The sequence below is a fragment of the Coregonus clupeaformis genome, chromosome 13 (genome assembly GCF_020615455.1).
Source record: "Coregonus clupeaformis isolate EN_2021a chromosome 13, ASM2061545v1, whole genome shotgun sequence".
NCBI lineage: Eukaryota > Metazoa > Chordata > Actinopteri > Salmoniformes > Salmonidae > Coregonus > Coregonus clupeaformis.
The window spans coordinates 740430-758628 of record NC_059204.1 but is presented as its reverse complement, the minus strand read 5'-3'; the positions used below and the strand labels follow the sequence as shown (position 1 = coordinate 758628).

Sequence of the window (18199 nt, the reverse complement as noted above, 5' to 3'; positions counted from 1 at the left end):
GACAGGAACAGGCCGGACCGGGCTGGCAACGCGCACCACTGGCTTGGTGCGAGGGACAGGAACAGGCCGGGCTGGACTGGGAACACGCACCACTGGCTTGGTGCGTGGAAAAGGAACAGGCCGGGCTGGACTGGGAACACGCACCACTGGCTTGGTGCGGGGAGCCGGAACGGGCCGGGCTGGACTGTGGAGGCGGACTGGAGGTCTGGAGCGAAGAGCTGACACAACCCGTCCTGGCTGAATGCCTACTTCCACACAATACGTGTGAGGCATCAGCACAGGACGTACGGGGCTGTGCACTCGTACTGGCGCTACAGCACGTGGCATTGGCGCAGGATATACGGGACCGAGGAGGCGTACTGGAGACCACGAGCGTTGAGTCGGCACACCCCGTCCTGGCTGAATGCCCATCTTTGCACGACACGTGCGTGGTGCTAGCACAGGACGTACAGGACTGTGCCGGAACACTCGCGGCACAGTACGTGGCTCCGCATAACACGGAGCCTGTCCAGTCACACGCTTCCTAGCCTGAATACGGGGAGTTGGCTCTGCTCTAACCCTAGGCTCCGCCAACCACCCTTTTAGCCCCCCCAAAATTGTTTTATTGGGGCTGTCTCTCGGGCTTCCTCCTCGGCCGGTACCCTCTGAGTTGCCGCTGCTCCTCTCTATAGCGCGCCTCCACAGTCTCCTCCCAAGGACGGCGATCAATTCCGGCCTGAATCTCCTCCCAAGTCCAGGATCCCTTCCCGTCCAGGATCTCCTCCCAGGTCCAGGCTGTCTGTTCCTGGACACGCTGCTTGGTCCTCTTTTGGTGTGATTTTCATGTCACGATCGTTTATGGAAGATACGGACCAAGGCGCAACGTGATAAGCGTACATTTTATTAAGTACTTAACTCACGACAAAACAACAAACAAACGAAACGTGAAGTCCTAGGTTACACAACACAAACCTTAACGGAACAAGATCCCACACCGACTAGTGCCAAACAGGCTGCCTAAGTATGGTCCCCAATCAGAGACAACAAGCTACAGCTGCCTCTGATTGGGAACCACCCTGGCCAACATAGATCTACACGATCTAGAAAACACAACATAGAAAACATGACATAGAAACTCCACACCCTGGCTCAACATTTAAGAGTCCCCAGAGCCAGGGTGTGACACTCCTGCCATCTGAATGACTTCCATACAAAATCTCTCAGTTTATATACTTGTTTGCAAGCTAATTCTATCCAACCGTTGCCAACCATTATTGAGTGTCACTCATCCACCACCATATCATCCACCTACTTGGTATCGTGTGGCTCCCCAGCCAGGCCATTCCATCATGCACCGCTCCTAAAATTAGCAACAGTGGCCCCCAATCTATCTTGGCAAAATGACCTTCTGTCCCTAACCCGTGACACCAATACCACATGGCTTGTCCTTGTCTTCTCTCCCTTACATACAGTGGGGGGAAAAAGTATTTAGTCAGCCACCAATTGTGAAGTTCTCCCACTTAAAAAGATGAGAGAGGCCTGTAATTTTCATCATGGGTACACGTGAACTATGACGGACAAAATGATATATTTTTTTCCAGAAAATCACATTGTAGGATCTTTTATTAATTTATTTGCAAATTATGGTGGAAAATAAGTATTTGGTCAATAACAAAAGTTTCTCAATACTTTGTTATATACCCTTTGTTGGCAATGACACAGGTCAAACGTTTTCTGTAAGTCTTCACAAGGTTTTCACACACTGTTACTGATATTTTGGCCAATTCCTCCATGCAAATCTCCTCTAGAGCAGTGATGTTTTGGGGCTGTCGCTGGGCAACACAGACTTTCAACTCCCTCCAAAGATTTTCTATGGGGTTGAGATCTGGAGACTGGCTAGGCCACTCCAGGACCTTGAAATGCTTCTTACAAAGCCACTCCTTCGTTGCCCGGGCGGTGTGTTTGGGATCATTGTCATGCTGAAAGACCCAGCCACGTTTCATCTTCAATGCCCTTGCTGATGGAAGAAGGTTTTCACTCAATCTCACGATACATGGCCCCATTCATTCTTTCCTTTACACGGATCAGTCGTCCTGGTCCCTTTGCAGAAAAACAGCCCCAAAGCATGAGGTTTCCACCCCCATGCTTCACAGTAGGTATGGTGTTCTTTGGATGAAACTCAGCATTCTTTGTCCTCCAAACACGACGAGTTGAGTTTTTACCAAAAAGTTATATTTTGGTTTCATCTGACCATATGACATTCTCCCAATCCTCTTCTGGATCATCCAAATGCACTATAGCAAACTTCAGACGGGCCTGGACATGTACTGGCTTAAGCAGGGGGACACGTCTCGCACTGAAGGATTTGAGTCCCTGGCGGCGTAGTGTGTTACTGATGGTAGGCTTTGTTACTTTGGTCCCAGCTCTCTGCAGGTCATTCACTAGGTCCCCCCGTGTGGTTCTGGGATTTTTGCTCACCGTTCTTGTGATCATTTTGACCCCACGGGGTGAGATCTTGCGTGGAGCCCCAGATCGAGGGAGATTATCAGTGGTCTTGTATGTCTTCCATTTCCTAATAATTGCTCCCACAGTTGATTTCTTCAAACCAAGCTGCTTACCTATTGCAGATTCAGTCTTCCCAGCCTGGTGCAGGTCTACAATTTTGTTTCTGGTGTCCTTTGACAGCTCTTTGGTCTTGGCCATAGTGGAGTTTGGAGTGTGACTGTTTGAGGTTGTGGACAGGTGTCTTTTATACTGATAACAAGTTCAAACAGGTGCCATTAATACAGGTAACGAGTGGAGGACAGAGGAGCCTCTTAAAGAAGAAGTTACAGGTCTGTGAGAGCCAGAAATCTTGCTTGTTTGTAGGTGACCAAATACTTATTTTCCACCATAATTTGCAAATAAATTCATAAAAAATCCTACAATGTGATTTTCTGGATTTTTTTTCTCTCAATTTGTCTGTCATAGTTGACGTGTACCTATGATGAAAATTACAGGCCTCTCTCATCTTTTTAAGTGGAAGAACTTTCACAATTGGTGGCTGACTAAATACTTTTCCCCCCACTGTACTTCTCCCCTACACTCTAAAATGACCCACGTTCTCCATACCACTCCTTGATATCATATGATGGGCATTGATGTACGGAACCACAATATAATGTTCTATCAAAGCTTATTATCCAAACTTATATCAACATATCATACACATTCATATAATTGATTTTGCACTCTTTCAAATTAAAATTACTTTCTGCTCTTAGTTCATAAAATAGCCTGTTCTCCATATACCTCTTTTTACTTAAAAGGTCTCTTCCCATTAACGCAATAGTAGTTGTAGCGTTTACTATAAATGAATGATGGAAATTAATTTCATCCTAATCAATTTGTAATGGGAGAGATATAGGATTAATTTGCAGATTTCCACTAATTCCGATAGACTGGACCTTCTGATCACTTAAAGGACACCTTCAATCTTGTTGAATAGATCACCCGGCTTCTCCTCTCTAGGTTTATTTTGGGAATTAGGGTGTAGTTTGGGCAGGAGTCCAATTTCCCTCTCTCTATCTCCCTCGATTATTATCATTCCCTTGCCATGATTGTATTTGCTAATCTATTGTTTAAATCTGCATTTTGGTTTTGTTTGATTATTGTAAATATAATTTTATATTCCTTTTCCACACACCCTAGTATATCAAATTTGTCCATGTTTATTTGTCCTGTATGACCTCTAACCCTTCTTTCTGCTGTTTCGAAAGCTCTACCAAACATTTGTAACACCCTGCATTCCTCGCGCCACCATCTGACCTCCAAAGTTATCTGTTTTAGCTATAGGAAAACTATAGTTTACCTGAGTTTTAGCCCATGTGGACTGACTCTTTTCATAAAGTAGATTATGTTGCTCCATTGCCAAATTACGTAATATCATAACTGACTTTTCCTCCTTCCTAATTATATTTACCGGCCATTGTGCACTCATTAAATTCCATGCTTTATACACCTCTTTCATATAATCTGAATCCCCTTTCGGGTTGCTTATGGCTCTATCAATTATATACTTTTGCGCTACTTGTTATTTATCCCTTTCAAAACTACCATCTTGAGGATAGTCATCATCTGTCCATGCTGACCTATCACTAAGTTATGGTTCCAGATAGAAAAACCCTAATTTAATTAACATCCATTTGCACATTGTCTGATTTTTCACTACTTTTACAAGAGACTTGTTCTAAATGTGGATTTGCCTGTAATAATTTCATCATTTCCTTTCTCTCTCTTTGAGGTAAATGAAGCTCTGATTTACTCTTAATGGTGACTGTTTTTCCAGATATCGGTCTAATAAGCTGGCCATCCATTACTTCTATTAGTGCAATATTAGTAATCAAATACTTGAATCAACTCCCCACCTTGATCTTTATTTACATTTAGTTTGCCACTTTTGTCATTGGTGCTATGATTCAATATGTTACATTGCATCTGCTCCCTCTCCTGGCCATTTTGTAATACACAAAGGACTAATTCTCTTTTCACCACAGTACTCCACCTCTCAGAGGATTAAACCTTGTTACTCCCTTAATCAATATTTGACCTTATAGGGCTTTTAGAAAGGACTCTAACCTTAAACCTAGTACATTAACCTTCAACCAAGGACTTGAACCTTCAACAAAATACCTTTTTATAGGGATTTTATAACCTTCTACCAAGGACTTGAACCTTCACCAAAATACTGATTTTCTCATAGGGCTTTTATAACCTGGTTGAGGCCTTGAACCTTTCAAATCTATATTCTTTTGTCACAGGACTTGAACCTAAGAACAGTGTGTATTCCTTCGTTAGAGGACTTGAACCTATGAACAATGTCTATTCCTTTGTCACAGGACATGAACCTATGAACAATGTCTATTGTATTTTATAAAGTTGTACACTCTATAATCTCGTCATGTTGAGGACTCGAACCTCTGACCTATTTTATAATGTCGTACACATTAAAAGACCCTACGCCCAATCTTGTTAAACCCATTCTCCTTCTGTTGTTTTTAGTCATTACTCTGACCAAACCCTTCTTAGAATCATAGCACCATGTTATTGTGTAATTTGATAATTCTCCTTACATCTCATTAAATAACTCAATACAACTCATCTTCCCTCTTTTTAAAATATAAAATGTTAAACGTTCTTTACAGCTCAGCCTTACCACAGATAAGCAGAGTTTAACACAATCAAAAAAATGAAAGTCTGCTTACCTGTTAGTTCGGCTGTAAACTGCATCCTGTTCGTTTAGACGCCAATCTGTTATGATGAGTTTCTGGTATTTAGACGTTCAGGATGCAAGAGAGTATGTTACACAGATGGAGATTTGATTCAGTCATTATTTAATGGTTACAATGTTGCATTCAATGACCGGAGGTACGGACATAGCCTCCTGACCATCTGAATGACTTCCATACAAAATCTCTCAGTTTATATACTTGTTTGCAAGCTAATTCTATCCAACAGTTGCCAACCATTATTGAGTGTCACTCATCCACCACCATATCATCCACCTACTTGGCACCCCAGCCAGGCCATTCCATCACGCACCCCTCCTAAGATTAGCAACAGTGGCCCCCAATCTATCTTGGCACACTGACCTTCTGTTAGTAACCCGTGACACCAATATCACATGGCATGTCTTTGTCCTCTCTCCCTTACATACATCTTATGAGTTTTACATACATTAATGCATCTTGTATCATAACACAAGGTTCTATGCATCTCTCGATGAACAAAACTTTCCAAAGATTAGGAGTCATGCTCAGAAGATGTTTGTACTGTTTGGGTCAACCTATGTATGTGAACAGAAGTTTTCAGTGATGAAATATAACAAGTCAAGGCACAGATCATCTCTTACTGACTCTCACCTCTTAGAAATCCTGCGCATAGCAAAATCAGAAACTATACCTGACTTCACTGCTCTAGTCAATGCCCATCAGAGACTTCACTCCTCACACTGATTGAGTAGTTTAAATGTAATGTTGAAATCTCTCTCTTTCTTGTGTTTTTGTGCATACCCGTTAACAAGAGTTCTGTCTGTGGTGCTGAATACACAGTGTACTTTTCCCTCCGTGTAGTTCATTGCATGTTTAATAATGAAAATACCTACCAAAAGGAGAACATGGATGTGGTTCATTTCTGTGCATGTAAAAAAAGTTTTACAATAGATACAGTGCCTTGCAGAAGTATTCATGCCCCTTGGTGTTTTTCCTATTTTGTTGCATTACAACCTGTAATTTAAATGGATTTTTGTTTGGATTTCAAGTAATGGACATACACAAAATAGTCGAAATTGGTGAAGTGAAATGAAAAAAAAAATATTGTTTCAAAAAATTCTAAAAAATAAATAACGGAAAAGTGGTGCGTGCATATGTATTCATCCCCTTTACTATGAAGCCCCTAAATAAGATCTGGCGCAACCAATTACCTTCAGAAGTCACATACTTAGATTGCAAACAGGTGGACTTTATTTAACTAAGAGTCACATGATCTGTCACATGACCTCAGTGTATATATACACCTGTTCTGAAAGGCCCCATAGTCTGCAACACCACTAAGCAAGGGGCACCACCAAGTAAGCAGCACCATGAAGACCAAGGAGCTCCCCAAACAGGTCAGGGACAAAGTTGTGGAGTACAGATCAGGGTTGGGTTCTAATGAAATATCCGAAAATTTGAACATCCCAGGGAGCACCCTTAAATCCATTATTTAAAAAATGGAAAGAATATGGCACCACAACAAACCTGCCAAGAGAGGGCCGCCCACCAAAACTCACGGACCAGGCAAGGAGGGCATTAACCAGAGAGGCAACAGAGACCAAAGATAACCCTGAAGGAGCTGCAAAGCTCCACAGTGGAGATTGGAGTATCTGTCCATAGGACCACTTTAAGCCGTACACTCCACAGAGCTGGGCTTTACGGAAGAGTGGCCAGAAAAAAGACATTGCTTCAAGATAAAAATAAGCAAACACGTTTGGTGTTTGCCGAAAGGCATGTGGGAGACTCCCCAAACTAATGGAAGAAGGTACTCTGGTCAGATGAGACTAAAATTTTGCTTTTTGTCCATCAAAGAAAACGCTATGTCTGGCGCAAACCCAACACCTCATCACCCCGAGAACACCATCCCCACAGTGAAGCATGGTGGTGGCAGCATCATGCTGTGGGGATGTTTTTCATCGGCAGGGACTGGGAAACTGGTCAGAATTGATGGAATGATGGATGGCGCTAAATACAGGGAAATTCTTGAGGGAAACCTGTTTGTCTTCAGAGATTTGAGACTGGAACGGAGGTTCACCTTCCAGCAGGACAATGACCCTAAGCATATTGCTAAAGCAACACTTGAGTGGTTTAAGGGGAAACATTTTAAATGTCTTGGAATGGCCCAGACTTCAATCCAATTGAGAATCTGTGGTATGACTTAAAGATTGCTGTACATCAGCGGAACCCATCCAACTTGAAGTAGCTGGAGCAGTTTTGCCTTGAAGAATGGGCAAAAATCCCAGTGGCTAGATGTGCCAAGCTTATAGAGACATACCCCAAGAGACTTGGGTGAATAGTTATGCATTCTCAAGTTTTCTGTTTTATTGTCTTATTTCTTGTTTGTTTCACAAAAAATATTTTGCGTCTTCAAAGTGCTAGGCATGTTGTGTAAATAAAATGATACAACCCCCCAAAAAAATTTAATTCCAGGTTGTAATGCAACAAAATATGAGAAATGCAATGGTGGGTGAATACTTTCGCAAGCCACTGTAGATGATGAGTAGTGGACCCAACACTGACCCCTGGGGGGACACCCTGATCTATGATTTTTCAGTTGCACAAACTGTTGGCGGTCAGTGAGTTAGGAGGAAAACCAGGAGAGTGCAACACCCGTGACACCAATACCAGCTAGACGTTTCATGAGGAGTGGATCGGAGATGGTATGGAAGGTCGATGAGGATGGATAGCAGCCCTGAGTCAGCTGCATGGAGGGGGTTGTTACTGATTTTTGACCAGGGCTGTTTCAGTGTTGTGGTTGGAGTGGAAACCAGACTGGAATGGTTTGTGAAGGTTATGAAGTTGAGATGGTATTGTAGTTGTGGCCACAACCTGCTCTAGTATTTTGGAGAGGAAGGGAAGGTTTGAGATCGGACGGAAGTTGTTCAGGATCTTATCGCACTGTTTGGGGGAAGGGTTTGCAGGGAAGTTGTCAGGAGGCTGAAGTAGGCATTTCACTGTGGAGAAGAGGACTTTTTGGTTGTTTATACCAGAGTTTATGATGTCAGAGTAGTAGGATGTTTTTGAAGCTGAGATGGCATTCTTATATTTTAACAGGTGATCTGTGTATGCTTGAGAGGGAACTACTGGACCAGTCCACTTGTACAAACGCTCAGGACACCGTCCACTGGCTTTTAACTGGCGTAGCTCCGGAGTGTACTATGGAGCAGTGTGAGTGAAGGAGACTGAGTGGGTTTTGAGGGGAGCGAGGGTATTCAGGGAGGAGGAAAGGAAGTCATTGTAGTGAGTGATGTGGTCAGAAGGGGACTGGGAATCAGGACTGGGGTATGTATTAATAAGGCTCCCTGGATCAATGGGGTTTATGTTTTTAGAATGGCTAAAGACAATGGTGAGTAGGACATTTTGCTTGGAAAGGGGTGCTTTGTGATCAGAGATGGGGAGCTCAACATCAGTTACAGTGGGGGAAAAAAGTATTTAGTCAGCCACCAATTGTGCAAGTTCTCCCACTTAAAAAGATGAGAGAGGCCTGTAATTTTCATCATAGGTACACGTCAACTATGACAGACAAATTGAGAAAAATAAATCCAGAAAATCCCATTGTAGGATTTTTAATGAATTTATTTGCAAATTATGGTGGAAAATAAGTATTTGGTCACCTAAAAACAAGCAAGATTTCTGGCTCTCACAGACCTGTAACTTCTTCTTTAAGAGGCTCCTCTGTCCTCCACTCGTTACCTGTATTAATGGCACCTGTTTGAACTTGTTATCAGTATAAAAGACACCTGTCCACAACCTCAAACAGTCACACTCCAAACTCCACAATGGCCAAGACCAAAGAGCTGTCAAAGGACACCAAAAACAAAATTGTAGACCTGCACTAGGCTGGGAAGACTGAATCTGCAATAGGTAAGCAGCTTGGTTTGAAGAAATCAACTGTGGGAGCAATTATTAGGAAATGGAAGACGTACAAGACCACTGATAATCTCCCTCGATCTGGGGCTCCACGCAAGAACTCACCCCGTGGAGTCAAAATGATCACAAGAACGGTGAGCAAAAATCCCAGAACCACACGGGGGGACCTAGTGAATGACCTGCAGAGAACTGGGACCAAAGTAACAAAGCCTACCATCAGTAACACACTACGCCGCCAGGGACTCAAATCCTGCAGTGCGAGACGTGTCCCCCTGCTTAAGCCAGTACATGTCCAGGCCCGTCTGAAGTGCATTTGGATGATCCAGAAGAGGATTGGGAGAATGTCATACGGTCAGATGAAACCAAAATATAACTTTTTTGGTAAAAACTCAACTCGTCATGTTTGGAGGACAAAGAATGCTGAGTTGCATCCAAAGAACACCATACCTACTGTGAAGCATGGGGTTGGAAACATCATGCTTTGGGGCTGTTTTTTCTGCAAAGGGACCAGGACGACTGATCCGTGTAAAGGAAAGAATGAATGGGGCCATGTATCGTGAGATTTTGAGTGAAATCCTCCTTCCATCAGCAAGGGCATTGAAGATGAAACGTGGCTGGGTCTTTCAGCATGACAATGATCCCAAACACACCGCCCGGGTAACAAGGAGTGGCTTCGTAAGAAGCATTTCAAGGTCCTGGAGTGGCCTAGCCAGTCTCCAGATCTCAACCCCATAGAAAATCTTTGGAGGGGAGTTGAAAGTCTGTGTTGCCCAGCGACAGCCCCAAAACATCACTGCTCTAGAGGAGATCTGCATGGAGGAATGGGCCAAAATACCAGCAACAGTGTGTGAAAACCTTGTGAAGACTTACAGAAAACGTTTGACCTGTGTCATTGCCAACAAAGGGTATATAACAAAGTATTGAGAAACTTTTGTTATTGACCAAATACTTATTTTCCACCATTATATGCCAATAAATTCATAAAAAATCCTACAATGTGATTTTCTGGATTTTTTTTTCTAATTTTGTCTGTCATAGTTGACGTGTACCTATGATGAAAATAACAGGCCTCTCTCATCTTTATAAGTGGGAGAACTTGCACAATTGGTGGCTGACTAAATACTTTTTTTCCCCACTGTATATTGCAAGGAAGAATACCATGTGGAGCTGACTAAATGGAAATATGTCCTGTAACATTTTGAATGATATCAAGATCATCGAGTGATAACATAAAGACAGCAGCAAAAGTACATTTTGCGGTAGCATCAATGTGGATATTCAGATCATCTACAAGCAGTACATTGGGAGACATGGCACAGACAGAAGTCATTACTGAGGACCGATCAGATAAAAACAGATCAGATGGCTTAGGTAGTCTATAAATTGTACAAATTATCAGCTGCTTTTGGACCCTACTGCAACTCGCCACTAATCAATCTCCCGTTTCTTTCAGGCCTTTCCTGAGTTGGAGATTGGGGTTAAGAGTGTTTGTACCGGTTGGTCTTGAAAGTGGGGAATCCTCCTGTCTGACTGTGCCCACCCTTCACACAATAAGAAAAACATCCCTGAAAGTTATATGCTGAACCACCATATTTTGTAGGTCAGTGTTTCCACAACACAAGGTGTGCAGGTTTTCCTTTTTTTTACTTCATTACACAGCTAATTTAAATAATCAAAGCTTGATTATGAGTTGATTATCTGAATCAGCTGTGTAGTCGTGCTAGGGTATATCCCCAAAAAGTCCACCCCTTGTGGTCCCCAGGACCGGGTTTGGGAAAAATTGGCAGAGTCAGCAGTCAGATCAAACAACTCAGGAAGGGCCTGAAATAAACGGGAGCTTGTCAAAAGGCTCTACATTTTTTCTGTTTGTGATTAAACAATTCTGACAAATAAGCAATTAAATTTACAAAATCAAACGTCAGTAGCCATTGGCCTATGGTGGTTCTAGTGTTAACCAGTAATGATGTAATTCACGAGGCAAGAGGGTGTGTGCCCTGAGTCACTTCACTGAGGTAATAGATAATCTTTGGGAGAGACATGAGATGGAGACTGATTTAAGTGAATGAATTAAGTTTTAGTGACAATCAGCTTTGAAATCAGCATATTTTGCGTTATGGTTTGCATATTATCAGAAACATAGTACCAGGGTAGTGAATTGATGATAGCTCCAGCTGTAAGCTAGCAAGAAAAGTTACTCTACAAAGCTGGGAGCTACCGGTATCTTCTTGCATTGTAAAGTGTTCTAGCCTGTATGGACATTGTTTTGCGAACAGTCGTTAACAGTTTCAACATTTCTACATGCCGTGTCGCATTATTCAGGTGTGTTAACTTCTTCTGTGCAGCATGAGTGGGAAGCTAACATGATGCAGCCCAGATTAAGTGGAGCAGGCACGGTGCTTTTGCTCTATAAGGGGGACATCGGCTGTGTAGACAGTTGATCCGTGAGACACATTTGACAGAAATACCAAAAGTAAAAATAATTCTAGTACCAAACTGTTTTTTATGTTCTAGTATCAAAAAAGTACAGAAGTTTTGCTATACTGTGCAAAACTAAAACACACAATGAATAAGTAGTGAAATATTTGTGTTGATAATGTCCTTGAGGGCCTAATAATTTGGTGAATTGATTTGGAATTGATTTTGGACTAATTGGATAATTACTTTAGATGATTATGGTATGCACAGGTGACAATTAGTTCACACATGGTGTGAGAAGGTGCTATATCGCCCTCTTGAGGTGGGATGATCAAAATGCCGGGTAGAAAAGAACTTGAGCAAAACGCAGGGCCCTATGCATGATGCATGAGTAGGCAAAAGTTTTTGTGGTGGGCTCAATCTGCGCTTTATGCAATAGCCATTTGGCACCAGACCGGTTACCTAAATGTTTCACAAGTGTCCTCAGTTACAGTATGTTTGGCTATAAGAATGGGCAAAAACACAAGTTTACTGGATACATTCCTTGTTATTATCCAGCACATCCAAGCCAAACATTCTCGCATTGTATGATGTCATATTCTATGTTCTTTACTGTATTAAAAATTTAATATGAACATGTTGCAGACTGTATACATGCGCCATTCACAATGTTGCATTATAATGCCCAAAATGAACTGGGTAAAAGTGTGTGTTTATTTAGTTTCTAACAATGTCCCATATTTAGGAAAAGTCACAGAGTGAGAACCACCTGGTTTCTTTGCCAACAGTAATATAGTTTTTAAGATGGTCAAAATTACCTTTGCGGCAGTTGTAGTGTTAATATTTGAAAAATATTCCAAAACGCTCTGCATTTCTTGAGTTATACTAGTACCTTTAGTGCACTTTATTTTATTAATTTTAATCTTAAATTAACTCAGTTTTTGTCGTAGACATCATAGATGGCAATTGTTTTGAAACAACATTGTTCATCGTGGTGGTTAGCGACAGTTGCTGTCAATGAAGATGCTGTCAGTTAGATTGATTAGACAGATAGTACAGACTTAGAGGGGAAAATATATTGTGCTTTGGAGGGTCAGACAGTTTAACATTTCCTCTCCCTGTGTCTTCTCACTCTATCCCACCCCCTTCCCAATCTCCCTCCACTCTCCTTCTTTCCCTATCTCCCGCCTCCCTCTCCACCCCAACCCCCCTAGGTTGACCCATGACATCAGCCTGAATGAGTTTGAGGATGAGGACCTGTCTGAGATCACTGAGATCACAGATGAGTGTGGGATGAGTCTGAACTGCAATGGCCTGGAGATTAAGGTAAGGGAGAACTTCAAACCTGCAGTTACTTTATGACACACACACACACACACACACACACACACACACACACACACACACACAATGGTCTGGAGATTAAGTTAAAACACCACTTTAAAATAGCAGATGCTCATTGTTAGGTATGGGGCAAGTATTAGCAAGTATTTCCACCTATTTCTAAGATCATCAGAACAGTGATACATGTACAGTGCCGAGAAAAAGTATGTGAACCACTGAACAATTTTCACACTTTGTTGCATTACAGTCTTAAACGTTGACATATTTAGTATGTTTTTATTTTCATACCACTTTTCTATCACTTAGAACGTGAAAAATATCATTTAGAAAATTTTTAATAAATCATGAAATGTAAAGAAAGCTACGCAAGCCCTGAAGCCCAAGTCAAACAAAAAAAAGTAAGACTATTGGAATTATCTTGTTTGAACGACTTGGTATTTCGTTTGAACGACTTAGTATCTTGTTCGAACGACTTAGTATCTCTTTCGAATGACTTAGTATCTCGTTTGAATGACTTAATTGTTATTTTGTCTAATTAGGCCTCATTTGTTATGCAGCTTGTCAGACCGTGTAATGGTTGCTGCAGCCATTCATTCACTGATTCCATCCATTGATATGATTATTCATTAACAGTTCTTTGATAGCCTAAAGCAGGGTTGCTTTTGAATGTCAGAGCATGTAATTTGGTAAGTGTGACACGAGGAGCAGAATGTAATTCGAGCAGATTGAAAAAATGGTCAGCCTTCTCTCCCGCTCCAATTGCGCTCTGGAAATGCTCAGCCACAAGCTCTGGGCATGCTCTTTTAATTAGGCCAATTTGGTTGTAATTATTTAGCCTACCACACCCACAGTAGCCTATATCTAGTTTATATTCTACTTTCTAACATTAACATTTGCATTTTAATTCCAGTGGGCCAGAAGTTTACATACACTAAATTGACTGTGCCTTTGATTGGCTAATTGATATAATTTGAGTCAATTGAAGGTGTACCTGTGGATGTATGTCAAGGCCTACCTTCAAACTCAGTGCCTCTTTGCTTGACATCATGGGAAAATCAAAAGAAATCAGCCAAGACCTCAGAAAATAAATTGTAGACCTCCACAAATCTGGTTCATCCTTGTGAGCAATTTCCAAACACCTGAAGGTAGGTACCACGTTCATCTGTACAAACAATAGAACGCAAGTATAAACACCATGGGACCACACTGCCATCATACCGCTCAGGAAGGAGATGCGTTCTGTCTCCTAGAGATGAACATACTTTGGTGCAAAAAGTGCAAATCAATCCCAGAACAGCAAAGGACCTTGTGAAGATGCTGGAGGAAATGGGTACAAAAGTATCTATATCCACAGTAAAATGAGTCCTATATCGACATAACCTGAAAGGCCGCTCAGCAAGGAAGAAGCCACTGCTCCAAAACCGCCATAAAAAAGCCAGACTACGGTTTGCAACTGCAAATGGGGACAAAGATCGTAATTTTTTGAGAAATGTCCTCTGGTCTGATGAACAAAAATAGAACTGTTTGGCCATAATGACCATCGTTATGTTCGGAGGAAAAAGGGGTAGGCTTGCAAGCCGAAGAACACCATCCCAACCGTGAAGCACGGGGTTGGCAGCATCATGCTGTCGGGGTGCTTTACTGCAGGAGGGACTGGTGCACTTCACAAAATAGATGGCATCATGAGGAAGGAAAATTATGTGGATATATTGAAGCAACATCTCAAGACATCAGTCAGGAAGTTAAAGCTTGGTCGCATATGGGTCTTCCAAACGGACAATGACCCCAAGCATACTTCCAAAGTTGTGGAAAAATATCTTAAGGACAGCAAAGTCAAGGTATTGGAGTGGCCATCACAAAGCCCTGACCTCAATCCTATAGAAAATGTGTGGGCAGAACTGAAAAACCGTGTGCGAGCAAGGAGGCCTACAAACCTGACTCTGTTACACCAGCTCTGTCCCCCAACTTATTGTGGGAAGCTTGTGGAAGGCTACCCAAAACTTTTAACCCAAGTTAAACAATTTAAAGGCAATGCTACCAAATACTAATTGAGAGTATGTAAACTTCTGACAAAGTGGGAATGTGATTAAATAAATTAAAGTTGAAAGAAATCATTCTCTCAGCTATTATTCTGACATTTCACATTCTTAAAATAAAGTGGTGATCCTAACTGACCTAAGACAGGGAATTTTTGTCAGGAATTGTGAAAAACTGAGTTTAAATGTATTTCGCAAAGGTGTATGTAAACTTCCGACTTCAACTGTATATATGGAGACTGTTTAGTGCCAAAAATAAGGGGTTAAATACAAAAAAAGTTTTCTGATCTTTCTTATATCTCTAATATAGGAAAGACACTTCAGAACAAACATCCTTTTAGATTTCTTGTGGGGACTATCTGTTGTTCTACAATACATTCGGACAGTATTCAGACCCCTTGAATTTTTCCAAATTTTGTTACTTTACAGCCTTATTCTGAAATGGATTATTATTATTGTATTTTATATTAATATACACACAATACCACATAATGACTAAGCGAAAACAGTTTTATTGACATTTTTGCACATTTTATTAAAAATATAAAACAGAAATACCTTTACATAAGTATTCAGACCCTTCTGCAAAATGTTGAAAAAGTCAAGGGGTCTGAATACTTACCTAATGCACTGTATGTAGTGAATCTGTTATTCAATGCATTTGTATGTGCTAATACCAGTTAGGCCAAATACATTTTAAAAAAGCAAACAATGTTTTCATATTTTTTTACACTTCAAGGGGTCTTAAAATTCTAAATCAAATAGCAAAATGATACTTGATATGACCTTCTTACAACAACTATTTATAGCTTAGTAGAACCCCTCCCCAGCTTAGACAGGGCTTAGACTGTAATGGGTTAAGTTGTTCAAATTAGATAATAAGTCGTCAAATGACTTAGTATCTTGTTTGAATGACTTAGTATCTCGTTTGAACAACTTATTTAAAAAATAAAAATCGTTCAAACGAGAGAATTCCAAGAGTGTACGTTTTTCTACATTTTTTTTTCCTTGGGCTTCAGGGCTTCCGTAGAAAGCAGGCAATGTATTGTGTGAATGAGTATGTGAACCCTTTGCTATATGGCAAGATAGGTGCAAGGAACACAAATTACTTAACAAGTCACACAATATGTTAAATGGACTTCTTCTGTGTGTATTTACAGTATAGTGGTTCACATGATTTTAGAATGAATTATAAGGTCTCTGTAAGGTTACCCAGTCCTATATGAGTTTCAAGCAAAGGTTCAACCACAAAGCCACCATTGATATTTTAAAACAACTCAGGGTTAAAGTCGTAGACTGGCACAGACCTTTGCTTGAAATTCATTTAGTACTGAATAATCTTGCAGACCTTATAATTTATTCTAAAATCTGTGGTGGGACTGAAACTTGTTGAGAGGAGGATGGGGTGAAAACCTGGATCATCTATCAGGTGATGCATATATTTTAAAAAAATATTATTGTGTGTCTTAACACCAGAACACTGTGCAGATCAGACCCGTCCTCAACAGTGGGCAGCCAGAGAATAAGCAGAGATCCATTTTCTGACTTTTAAATTGATTGTATACAGCCATTGATTCTTAAAGAATATAACATAAATGTCTCATGAGCTTAGTCCAACTGTCGTACCCCATCAGAACCCATCATATAAACTTGTTTTGCTCCATTGTTTGTAAACAAACACTCCATAGCTTTAAAACATGGTTAAAATGTGTATCTAATGAATGGTCAGTCCTTGCATAGCTCTGTCTGAGAAATTGACAGTGGTTACATTTCTCCAGCCCCATCCCTCAGCTTTTTACCCAAACAAGTGATGGAGAGACAACTTTGTTTTTTTGCTGCCAAAGGTGCTTCCATCAAGTATTGACTTAAGGGTTCACATTCTTATTCACACAAGACATCTCAGTTTTTATTTTCAAAAATTTATCGAGTAAATATTTCACTTTAAGTGTGGAGTGGGTTGTCTAGATAAGTAGAAAAATACAAATAAATGAAATGTGTCAACTTTTTCTTGGCTCTGTAATAGAAAAAAAGTTCAGAAATGGTGGCTACACCTTACATCACATACCACAGTAGAGTATATAGTGCGAATTCTTGTCAATTAAGCACCTTTTCTACTTACCCAGAGTCAGATGAAATCATAAATACCATTTTTATGTCCCTGCGTGCAGTTTGAAGGAAGGTGAAGGTAGTTTTGCGAACCATTGCTAACTAGCGTTAGCACAATGACTGGAAGTATACGGGAGGAGCAAGCATGTCATCTGGGTAGAAAAAGGCTTGATTGCCAAAATCTCGCACTATCCCTTTAAAGCAATTGAATAACCTATGTAACAGGCCAAATAGGCTACATGTGATATTGTGTTTATGGCCTAATTGCATTGGTTACATACACATGTTTAGCAGATGTTATTGTGTGTGTAGCGAAATGCTTGTGTTTCTAGCTTCAGCAGTGCAGTAATGTCTAACAATTCACAACACTACACATAATACACAAAATCTAAAAGTAAAAGAATGGAATTAAGAAATATATAAATATTAGGACGAGCAATGTCAGACAGACTAAAATACAGTAGAATAGAATACAGTATATACATATGAGATGAGTAAAGCAAAAATATGTAAATATTATTAAAGTGACTAGTGTTCCATTATTAAAGTGGCAAGTGATTTCAAGTCAATAGGGCAGCAGACTCTAAGGTGCAGGGTTACGTAACCGGGTGGAAGCTGCCTAGTGATGGCCATTTAACAGTCTGAGGCCTTGAGATAGAAGTAGTTTTTCAGTCTCTCGGTCCCAGCTTTGATGCACCTGTACAGACCTCGCCATCTGGATGATAGCGGGGTGAATAGGCAGTGGCTCGGGTAGTTGTTGTCCTTGATTATCTTTTTGACCTTCCTGTGAGGTATCCTGGAGGTGCTGTAGGTGTCCTGGAGGGCAGGTAGTTTGCCCCCGGTGATGTGTTGGGCAGACCGCACCACCCTCTGGAGAGCCCTGCGGTTGCGGGCAGTGCAGTTGCCATACCAGGCGGTGATACAGCCCGACAGGATGCTCTCAATTGTGCATCTATAAAAGCTTGAGAGTTTTTTTAGGTGCCAAGCCAAATTTCTTCAGCCTCCTGAGGTTGAAGAGGCACTGTTGCACCTTCTCCACCACACTGTCTGTGTGGGTGGACCATTTCAGATCGTCAGTGATGTGTACGCTGAGGAACTTTTAAGCTTTCCACCTTCTCCACTGCGGTCCCGTCGATGTGGATAGGGGTGTGTTCCCTC

The 18199-nt window shown here is 41.2% G+C and overlaps 1 protein-coding gene across 2 annotated transcripts in view; it reads left to right on the top strand.

The window, feature by feature from the left end:
- The window catches only part of LOC123492135 (C-Jun-amino-terminal kinase-interacting protein 1-like), a 121164-nt gene that overhangs the window by 24000 nt on the left and 78965 nt on the right, over nt 1-18199 (top strand). For both annotated transcript variants that reach the window (XM_045224121.1, XM_045224120.1), the window contains exon 2: nt 12770-12881. In XM_045224121.1, coding sequence (XP_045080056.1) covers nt 12770-12881 — 112 coding nt within the window. The remainder of the gene's footprint in view (nt 1-12769; nt 12882-18199) is intronic.